Genomic DNA, 12,012 nt, shown 5'->3' on the forward strand with positions numbered 1-12,012 from the left:
CTACAGATGACTGCAATCATGACAAGGAAATGGAACAGTGGAAATTACAAAGTGACGTTTGCTGTTAAAAACATAGTATTTAAAACCACTTTTGATGCCTAAATGGAAAAAGTGTCTCTGTCTAGAGACGAGTAACTCAAATGTAATCTGTTTCCACAATGTACTTTGAAAGCAAACGCTCACACAGCTTCTCTGATAACTCAGAAGGTTTGATTTGAGTCTGCTGATCTCTCTGCAATGCTGCTGATGAAATCTCTGGTCTCCAATAAAGTCTTAATTTTTATAACAGTAATGAAGCCGTAGGGTGTCTCTATATCTCTTCCAGAGAGGATTAAAGCTACCTCATGTCTTCAAAAGTTTTCTGGGGAGAGACTGAAAGGGAGACATGCACAAACACATCTACCTGTCCGTAGAATATGACAGAAGATGTCTCTTCTCAAAAAAAAAAAAAAAAAAGAAAGAAAGAAAGATACCCCAAACAAACAAACAAACAAACACACTCATAATTCATCATTACAGCTGCAGTACAATTGGACAAGGGATGACCCGTCACCTCCAGAAGCAGGCCAGGCAGGCCAAGCTGGGAACCAGCTGCTCTGCTGTCACCTGTGCTATGACTTAACAACTTAGAGCCCTCAAACCCTGATTCTCAGTATCAGTATCAGAAGACAAACTCAGGTGAGGACACGTCAGTTCCCCAGAGAACACACACATGCACATGGACACAAGTATCTCCCTTCAGAGAAACTGAAGGAAAGATCTCTATTCATTAAGGGATGACAGAATCATTATTTTTAGTCTATTTGCTCTTTCACAACTAACTTGCTTCATTTGAAGAGTACAGCAGCAGCCACAATTTATTACTAAGGAACACCATTTCATTTTTTTAATCCACTCTCATTTTAGAGTCAGCTAATCTCATTTCATAACCACAGCTGATGTTCAAGATAATGCAGTATTAAAATGAAGAAGGCTCATCATAAGAGTATAAAGTACAGGCCTAAAACAGTGAATCAGTCTAACCTGGATTAATAGATCAAAATGCATTGGAACTTTACTCATTAAGGTCAGTGGTCCTCATACATAAATATACACACATAGATACATAGATATATACACATCAGTCCTTAAAATAGAGTGAACAGACAATTTAATCTGATCACGTCGTCAACAATTTATTTGAAAGACTGTTGTATGTAGCAGAAGGCTTTACCAGTGACATTTGACTTTACTCTGAAGTGAAATGTCAAAGGGAAATACTGGCATCCTTTCTGTACAAAGACATGAAATTCATACTGCAAATTTATTTCTGCACAAAGAGCAAGAATTTTTGAAGCAGGAATGTTCTTTCTACACTACTTCAAATACTAACAAAATTTAAAGGCTGGGAAACACCTGGCCTTTCAGTAAGCATATATTCATGCATTAATAAAATTTAATAATGAGTTTTCACTTTAATTGGATCTTTAAGATGTTAAATTGCAGTTTCTTCCTTTTAGAAAACTAAAGGATATACAGAAAATGACCTTCATTCTGAGAATTGATTGTGCAGGTGAACTCTTAAAAGATTAACTCAGTATGACTACACACAAGTCTGACCATGTACTCAGTTGGCACAAAAACTGCAGAGGTACACTGATTCGAATGGGCCAAAAATATGGCTCTCAACTACTTCTAAAAGCTGATTGTGTATTTTCATCCTCTTTTATTTATAGCTCAGAAATAAGCCTTCCAAATGCTAAATCTATAGCTAAAAAGAAGATGATTATTTTACAGTCATTAAGATGCTATTAGGTACTCCAGCATTCACCAAGCTAACAGTCAGGAAACATTTTTCCCATGTCATGGAAAAGTACTATAAAAATGTAACCAAGGCAAAAAGAAAAAAAAAAGTAAATTTCTTTGAACACAGAGAATAAAAATAAGGAAAATGTTTTGCCTCGGTATCTTCCAGACGTACATCAGAGTTTTGGTTCACTCTCCTGAGTTTTTACTCTGCTTTCAACATTTCAAAGTTCCCATTTTACTGAAGCTTCCTATAAAAAGAGTCAGAACTTGGAGAAAACCTAACCTACATTTTTGGAAAATGTCCACAAAGGCAATATCAGCACTATACATTTTTCTTCCAAAAGTGGAAGCTGTGAGATTCCTTGGGGCTGCCCAAGTCTGTTGAGCGGTCTGGTAGAGTTTGGATCCATCAGGTTTGGGTAAAAGCTGGAGCTCGCCATTGGGCTGCAGTGATGAGTGGCCACATGAGGGAGCAGCACCATAGGCTCCAGACCCCTCCTTGTATAAAGCTCTCATCCAGTGAAGCGAGTTTTTCCTGCAGAAACCCACCTTGTCCTTCCACAGCACAGTTGTTCAGGGCCACACAGTTTTTGTGATCACTGATCACAATTTGAAATGGGAACAGAAGTTTGTTTTGGAGTCCAAACGATGAGCCTGAGAACCCAGGTCTGACAAATACGCTATTTTAATGCTACAATCTAATGATTGTAGTAGAGGGAAAAGTGTAGCATTAATAACATTTTTCAGAAACAAAGATGAGATAGAAATACATATTGGCATGTTGAGAGATAAAGGCAAAGCTGGGGAAGGTCACAAAGCCAGGAAGTTTCTTCCACCGGCTCGCTAGACAGTGACACCAGAAATGCACTCTTTGTACTAATGAAGAATAATTTGATAGGAATACCCTGTCCCCACAGTCTCCTTGACAGCATCATGTGTAGCATTCATACATAGTATGATTCTCACAGATACATCTTCCCGTATACTTTTCCAATTGCCACATTAAGATCTCAATTACAAATGTCTTGTTTCCAAGACTTCGGTGGAATTGTACAAGCGATGGAATTTCTTTGTCTCTTAGTAAACTTTGACTTGATTAGATACAGAACAATTTATCCTCAAACCAATCTGGGTTTAGAGACATACCAATTTAGCAAGGTGACAAGGACAAGAAATTTCCAGGTCTAATAGAAGTGCTAACAACAAACCCACCGATGAATTCAATTCAATCCTTCTGGCACCAAGCTTTCCCATCTGAGAAATTAAAACTCAGAACAGTTTGAAGTCAGATTAATTTATATTTGCAAAGCACTTTGCTGTAGTGCTTTTATTTAAGCATAATGCAGAAATACTGTTCCAGATCCAAACTCTCAGCTGCAATGAATTGCACAGAAGCAGAAAAGGGCACAATGCAAAACAAGCAGTAACCCACCACACTCATACATTTAATACCCTGGTTAAGGGGTCACTTCTTTTAGAAACCACAAGAAGAAAGCTAACATATTCCAGGAGCAGTACATTACGTCAGCAAGTGCTTGCAGAAAATTTCCAGCATGGTGGTAATCATTAGGATATCATAATGCCAGCTTCATGGCCACATCAGCACAATGAAAACCAGCCCAATGAATTTGAAAAACACCTAGAGCCTATCATCTGTGTTAGTTTCTGGTGACCCAGACACCATGCGTGAATCATGCAAGGATTTAGGTTAGCAAGGACTTACAGAAGACATCTGGTCTAACTCTGTGCTCAAAGCAGGGCCAACTTTAAAAGTTAGGACAGTTGCTCAAGGCCTTGTTGATCTGAGTTTTCAACGACTTCAAGGGTGGAGATCCAGATCCTCTCTGGGCACCTCTTTGAGCATTTGACCACTACCACATAAAATTTTTTTGTCAGTATGTAAGCTTCCTCAACACATCTTGGAAAGAAGTGCTTTCAGCAACTGGATTTGCCACATGGTTACCACATGTATTTGATTTTTAATGGCCAAATAGGATCAGCTGCATTCAATAGCTAAAAACCATGTTAGCAGACGGGAGGAACACCTTAATAAATAAGACATCACCTATGAATAATGAACAGTTTCAGGTTCTAAAGTAATCTTCCTACAGCAATTATGCTCCTAATGAGTGCATTATGAATCCAATATGCCTATATTGGACTTGTCAATGAAGTCCCAAGATACTCAGCTGAAAGTGTATTTTTCTAGTAAGCGTTTTTATAAACAATCCTATTCGTTTCTTCCAGTGCTCAATACAAGTGGTGGAATAAGACATCTGATACCATGTATTTATGTCTTGAATATCCTTAAACAATAATTCATTTTTAATAGGAAAGAGCTGTATTCCACACTTAAAATAATTGAAATATGTTCTTCATATTTCAAGTAGTTCTTCCCCCTTACCTTATGAGAACGTTACTAGCCATCTCACAGCACTGACTAGCAAGTTTTTAAGAAATCTATGGATTTGCTAGGAATGGTGAATTGCTAAGATTTTTACAGCAGATGCAAATAGCAATGGCTAAGCCCACTGAAGAGATTGTTTAAAATTTTTCCACTTAAAATCACTATGTAAAAAACAAAAGTGCAATGTAATTACCGACTCATTTAAAAACAATCCTGTTTGATTGGTTCAGGTGTAAACTTCATCAGTCTGACATTTAATAAAACCCGTCACTGTTTCCTTTCCTAATTTTTTTCTTTACCCTTGCACATCTTTAAGGGTGCTGTAGCAGCAGCCACTCTAATACTGGTCATTTCTGGCGTATGAAATACTGGTTTGCATTTATAGACCAAAGCAAATGCAAGGAATGTCGCCATCCTGAAGCAAGTAATTAATTTTCATGATACGCCCTGTGTTTTAACAGTTATTGCTTAAAAACACTTCTTTTGCAATGAATGGTCCCATATATTTTCACCAAGACACTTCAGAAATTGATATCACACTTGGACTAAATGAAATTTTTTATTATTATCTAGCTCCATTACAACATTCACTAATTGCTAGCTTTGAGATTGGTACAATCAATCATGCAATTTACATTCCTAGAAATTGCCTAAATTGAGTATTTCTGCACGTTTTTAAAATTTGAAACCAAGGTAGTACTTTCAGCAGTAAGATTAAACAAACTAAGTATCAATAGCTTGAGTATTCTTACACGAAAGCTTTTAAGCACCATGAACAGAAAAAAAGGGTCACGCAGGTATGATTTCCTGATTGACTTATGCTGATTTAAGCTTAGCCTCTTCAGCACTGTGGCCACAAGGGTGAGTCCCATCCTTCCGTCCATCCCAGCCACACGGCCTAGTATGGTGAGTTTTGTGCATACTAGCCCAGTGACTTAACCATTCTGTTTCCGTAATTAAAGATGATAAGACAAAATGACCCCTCCAATGACTGTATGAAGTCAAGGCTGTATTTCATATGATACGTATGTGGGCTGCTCCAAAAGTAATGCCTCCTATTTTATTATATTGGCCCGTGATATCAGAGGTGGATGTCGGTGATAGGACAGCAGATATCAAAGCTTCCCATCAATATTTTGTTACATTCTGTTACCATCTGACAGACAGAAGAAGAGGAGCAGTCTGACAAAACAGCAACTGACATGGAAACGTGCATGAATCAATAATGCATCACCGAAGCCCTGCAAGTGGAAAAACTTGCACCTACAGATATTCATCGACATTTGCCGAATATTTCTGGAGAGCAAACAGTGGATGTGAGCACAGTGAGGTGGTGGATGGTAAGTTTCAGCAGTGGTGACAGCAGGTCACCTCCACTGGAGCAGATTTTTATAAGTATGACATACAGAATCTTGCTAATCACTGGCAAAAACACAGAGCTAGCAGTGGTGACTGTCAAAAAATAGCGTTTTGTAGCTGTCTGTACTATGAAGCAACAAAACTGCTTCTGACAAGTTCTTTGTGATACAAGGCAAGGTACTGTTAGGTACACCAATAGTCATACACAAGAAAAAAAAAAATGACTCACTCAGCTAGTGACGAGGATCTCTGGCTGTGAAACACACTTTTGAAAAAATTGACCATTGTCCATGAGATGTTCTCCCTTCAAAGCATAGCCCTTAAATGAGCCTAGGAGGAGAGGGGGCATGGACCCCCTTCCGCTCACGTGGGAAGTGCAGGTAAATTGTTTGCACCTGTGCTTCCTCGGCCACCCTTTACCAGGTGCTCCATCATCAGTTCAGGTCATGACCTAACAGTTCCGCTACAGTAGCTGAATACTTGCCTTATTGAATAGTGTTACTGCGTTCTTTCTATCTGTTGTTTCCATGGAAATAAATAGGAGGCACTACTTTCAGAGCTACTTATGCATATACATATACATACTATATATGTACATATAATCTCAGTGGATATACATGGGTAACCTACACTTTCAGTTACTATCACGCTGTGTGCCGAGTTAAATCGTAGCTAATCATGAAACCGTACCACAAGCTTGTGGGAGCAATGGTAATGGGAGCATAGTTGGACTAGATGATCTTGTAGGTCCTTTCCAACCTTGTGATTCCATGATTCTATGATTCTATGACTTGTTGGTTTGCCTGACAGAAGGGCACACGCTTTTCTTAACAAAATGATAAAACACATGTTTTAGGTTGAACTGTGTTCAGACAAGCCAGTAAGAACATTTTATCATCAGGTTTCCTTTGTAGCACATTACTGAAGTTACGCTCTGATGACACTAAGACTTCCAAGATAGCTGTAAGGTCAAGGATAATGATGTACTACATTACCATAGTAATATTCTTCATACTGAAGTAATGTATATGCAATGTCTTAGCAACAGTATTAATCTCCTAAGTATATATTATTGGATATATGACCATGTGTTGTTCATTAATTCATCTGTATACTCAATGGGTGACAAGAGAAAAAGATTCATTTGATGGGTTCTTCTTCTAAACCTGCTTTCTAAAATGGGCTCTTCCACCCATCACATCATATTCCTACCAAGTCACAGAGGAGGTTGTTAAGTATTGTTAAAAAAACAAACTGCCTCTATGTTTCTTTGATTTTAATCAACAACAAGCATTATCTTATTTGGAATCATATACAATTATAGTAACTACAAACTTTCATGTTATTACTTAGAAAATGAACCTGTCTCTATCCAACGGCAAACATATCAAGAGGGACTGAGTAATACAGGTTCAGCATACTGGGCTACAATTAGCTCAAGGATGTGATGCCTGAGGGCTTGTCAGCTCCTCCCTCCCCAGTTCCTTCCTCACATAGACTCATAGAATCATAGAATCTCAAGGTTGGAAATGACCGTCCTCCCATTACCATTGCTTACCACAAGCCACCAAACCATATCTCGTAGCACTTCATCCAGATGTCTCTTGAACACTGCCAAGGACAGCGACTCACCACCTCCCTGGGCAGGCCATTCCAGCACCTGACCACTCTCTGAAATTGTTTCCACACATTATACTCTCCTGGCCTTCTTGTTCCTCCCCCTTACCTTATGCCAACTCTGATATCTGTCAGACCTTTCTGTGAACCTCATAAACCCGGTAATGCAGTGGAAACCTACCCAACCGTTTCGGCTGTTAATTTTCCACCATGTTAGAGAGGTACAGTGAAGCTCAGAGAGATCTGACAGGCTCCAGAGCAGAGTAGGAGAGAATATTCAGACCCAGGACAAAGTAGGTGGGAACTAACACCTCATCTGGCAGCCATGTGCTGTTGAATCACTTCCTATGTCACCTGAAACCACATTTCCCTGGCTGCAGTGCTACAAGTAACTGAGCTAAGCCACCAAAAAAAGATGGTCCTTTTTGTCAGTTTCTCCCCCTTGAAACCATCCTCTGCAAGGGAATATCCAGAAAGGGGAAATAGGATCTTTCATTTGATTTGTTTAATTTGATTTTTGGGATGAAGCAACTGTGCAAAAATAACGGAATTAGGAATGGGAAATCACTGGTTAATTTTGACACTGAAGCTAATTAAAGTCCTGGGATGAGCTCATGGAGATTGGCTTGTAGGTCTTGTGAACAGTCACGCTGGTGACAAAAGCAATTTAACTCAGTATGTGCAAAACTGGATTAAGAGATGTATTTTCAATTTATTTCAAAAAAGCACTCCTGTATCAGCACAGGTTTGTTCTGGATAATCTATGTGGTCTTTCAGTTTCACATAACAGTAATCCTACTATCATACTAGGTGCTGAGCTAGAAGTAAGAAATTGTGCTTAGGAACATACAGCTCAAGGAATAATGATACATTTCATGCAGTCATTTAGAACATAAACTGCATTAACTCATTGATTACCTTCATTAAAAGATCAACCACTGTTAGATTTATTTACCTCATGTATGTCTTTCATCCAGCTTGTTACACCTTGAAAACTGTCCAGATTTGTGATGTCATATACAAGAACAAAGCCTTGTGCTCCACGAAAATAGCTTGTACTGAGTGTATGGAATCGTTCCTGGCCAGCAGTATCCCTGAAAGAAATCACAGAAAGTCCCCAATAAAGACATAAACTTAATATCAATGAACAAACTGTAGAGCTGAAGCACTTTGTAAACTGTGACACAGACAGGGAGCTGGTTTAGGTTAGGAAGACAGGTTTGGGGAAAAAGACACAATGTAAGAGGATGCAGAGATTCCCATCTGCAATTACGCCTTAAGAAAGCTACCAACAAGCCTTCAAGATTTTTGCATTAAAATGTGAGGTAGAGCAACTGAAGATCTAACTGGTTCTTCACTGGTTAGTGAATTCATGTACGCTTACTTCTTGAGAAGTTAGATACTTGTAAATATACATAACCTTCTGTATGGGATGCCTGTAGACATGGCTGTCAGCGTTCCTATATACCCTCTAGAAAAGCCTCAAACAATCAAATAAACAAACAAAAATAGAGTGTAGGTTCCCAAAGATTCATTAAAATAGTTTTCTCTTGGCAGTCTTTTGAGCATCCACTTGTTCATTAATGAAATACAGAATTTTCTTGCTTTGTTGATTCCCTCAGTGTTCTGATACAATTAAATATAATTAATGTGTTTTGTAGATCTGCACTGTTTGCATGCTGCAACAGTAGAATTTTGTTAAAGCAATTCAGAAACAATTTTCTTTTTAACTTACTAAACTCAAATTTTAAAATGACCTACTACATAACAATTGCACTTTATAAAGGCATGCAATTAAAAACAGATGAGATTTTTCCATGTTGTAATGTACATTAACTGGCTTTTATTTGTGACATAGATTAAAACTTACCATATTTGAAGTTTCACTCTTGTACCATTAAGCGTTATACACTTCACTTTAAAATCAATGCCTAGAAGAAAGAAGAAAATCTGTAACATTTCTGATAATAGCACGGATTTCTATGTGAAGAATGTTTCTCAACTCTAGTTATCATGCAGTTTAAAACAGAAAATGAAAAGGAATCATATCAAACAAAGAATAAGTGATAAGCCATACACATTCAAAATGGAAGTTGCAAAGGAAAATTATTCAATGGTGAAAACAGCCATGTGTCAATACATCACAACAAAAGCAATGGAGGGGCACGTCAAAGCGAAAGATATTCTGACACTGTGTGTACACGTACATATTTCCATTAGTAGGCATGTGGCAGGACAGCAGCTTCATGGACACAATATGTCCAAGCATATTAATACTTTGCAAATACATTGGCGATTTCAGTTGTTTCCAATTTCATTACAGAACTGCTATAGGTAGCAATAAATGCTTCCAAAGCTGTTACATGCAAAGTGCCATTTTTCTATTTTTACTTACAAATCCCTAAAAAAAATAATCTAGGGTTGCATGAACAGGAATAGAAATTAGCTGTATTAATTAAATGCAAAGACGAGCATGCACTGGATTTCATTCAAATCAACATCTGTCTCTACAGTCTTAATCTCTCTTTATCCTAAATACAGGGTGTTAATGCTAAAATCAGGCATTAGCACTTGAAACCAGTGCTGTACGTTGTCTCTACATACTTTACACACCTTTCCTTAAAGATACTTTCCTCCTTATTTCTAGCGTTTTCCTTTACAATACTATCAAATTACTACTGCAGTTGTGGTAAATGATTCCTGGATTTGTGGGCTCTTGCAGCTCCAATCTAAGGCTGGAATCTGCCCACTATCACTGCTACCTTAGAGGGATGAAGTTCCTCACTTGTAACGATGTTTCTCTCCAATTACTATACTGCTGACATTTGAAATACTTTTTACTGATTTCTGTGCTCAGATTTTCCCCCTAAAAATTAAGAAGGCTGTTTCTGTCAGCTACGTTAAGTAAAGGTAAGGTAACATTGCCAAAGCAGGTCACACAGCCTTCCCCATGGTCAAGAATCCACAAGGTCGAAGTACAGCCACATAACTCTAGGGTAGCTTGTCACCCATAGCGATGCCATTTGAAACAACTACAAAAGCTGAAAAAAGCAATGTTACTGCCAGATGATTTTTCCAAATGAAAACATTGCTGGCAATAAAATAAAAACACAGTGAAAAATACATTCCCTTCCTCTCTTTCATTTTTATTTTTTTAATTTCTGAATGCATTTCATGCAAAATGTTGAACAGTTTGTGCTCACATACAAGATTCCAATGGTAATAACATTTTGGAGTATATGCAGTAAAAGAGCTTAAAATTATTATGATAATCATGTCCTTCATTTGATGAATTTTTACTGAAGCTTCAATGGCAAGGGAAGATGAAATTATATAATCGGTGTCTGTAATTAATATTACACAAAGCTTCCTTGATGGAATTAATAACGTTAGCTGGAAATGTAATTTGAGCCAAATTTGTTCGTGTGCTCATGTAAGTTGGAATCTGAACGTTATGGAAAACATTTGCTCCTGAAATTCACACAGTTTCGTTTAATTATCTGTATCGTTTTCTACAATTGATATTAGAGCACTTGAGAGGGACCAAGCAAGCACTGGGAGGCTGGAATGTCACTTTCAAATGATGCATTGGGAATGCAGAGAAAAACTACAATCCAGAGAGGGATCCCCAGCCCTATAGGAAACAGTTCTGATTTGACATACATTTTAATAATAAATTGATATAAGCTTTTTTTGTTTGTAAGAAGGGAAGCAGAGTGCTGAATCAGGCTAAACCTTAATCTAAATTAAAATAAGGCATATTGACTTCTTAAGTCAACTTCAAAATTTATTGACCTAGAAGGTCAATGAATGTTAGTGAAAAGCAGAAGTCAATACGTTCTGCATGCATGAATTGTTCATGACTTTATATGAAATTTCATGCAAACTTAGCAAATTGAAAAGACAAAAAAGAAAAATGAGAAAAACAATGCCAGAGACAGCTCACAGATTTCAGATGCATTTAAGCCCGTGTACTACACAAGATGAACAACATAACAAAGCTAGCATTGATTACCGCTCTTGAGATAGAAGTAATTTGAATGCAACAGCTTGTACTTGCTTCTCTTAACCTGTCAAATTATACAAGGAATGGGTACACTGGGTAAAAACTCATATTCTAGTTGGTATGTCCAAGTTTTATAGCCATGACATTAATACATTTTCTTTATACTCAAAATATTAAGTTTGCCCACATGAGGACTGAGGCACTTTAAATACAGCAAGGCCTAAGAAGCATTAAAATAGTCAGCCATATAGGAATTCAGTTGTGGATTGCCCATCTCCTCCTTCAATATTTATGAAACAGCCTCTGACCATCTGCAAAAGTCCTCTTCCAAGAGGTCTTGTGCAGTTTGCCTAGTAAACAGTGGGCTCAGGTGAATCTCCAGAGGTTCAATAAATCTAAGTGCAAGGTCTTGCACCTGGGTCATGGCAGCCCCTGCTATCAGTACAAGCTGGGCAATGTAAGGATGGAGCACAGCCCTGCCAAGAAGGACTTGGGGTTACTGGTGGATGGTAAGCTGGATATGACATAGCAGTGTGCCCTCACAGCCCAGAAAGCCAACCCTATCCTGGGCTGCACCAAAAGAAGCGTGGCCAGCAGAGTGAGGGAGGTAATCCTGCCCCTCTGCTCTGTGCTGGTGAGACCCCACCTGGGGTACTGCATCCAGATGTGGAGTCCTCAGTACAGGAGGCATGTGGACCTTTTAGAGTGTGTCCAGAGGAAGGCCACACAAATGATGCAAGGGATGGAACACTATTTCTATGAGGACAGGCTGAGAGAGCTGGAGCTGTTCAGCCTGGAGAAGAGGAGGCTCCATGGAGACCTGATAGTGGCCTTA

General features: G+C 38.4%; 1 protein-coding gene across 2 annotated transcripts in view; it reads right to left on the reverse strand.

The window, feature by feature from the left end:
• RAB10L (Ras-related protein Rab-10-like) overlaps positions 1-12,012 on the reverse strand; it is a 31,038-nt gene that overhangs the window by 15,598 nt on the left and 3,428 nt on the right. For both annotated transcript variants that reach the window (XM_419183.8, XM_015282609.4), the window contains exons 2-3: positions 9,042-9,102; positions 8,127-8,265 (exon numbers count right to left, since the gene is read on the reverse strand). In XM_419183.8, coding sequence (XP_419183.4) covers positions 8,127-8,265; positions 9,042-9,102 — 200 coding nt within the window. The remainder of the gene's footprint in view (positions 1-8,126; positions 8,266-9,041; positions 9,103-12,012) is intronic.

This window comes from Gallus gallus, chromosome 2 (assembly GCF_016699485.2).
Source record: "Gallus gallus isolate bGalGal1 chromosome 2, bGalGal1.mat.broiler.GRCg7b, whole genome shotgun sequence".
NCBI classification, from domain to species: Eukaryota; Metazoa; Chordata; class Aves; order Galliformes; family Phasianidae; genus Gallus; species Gallus gallus.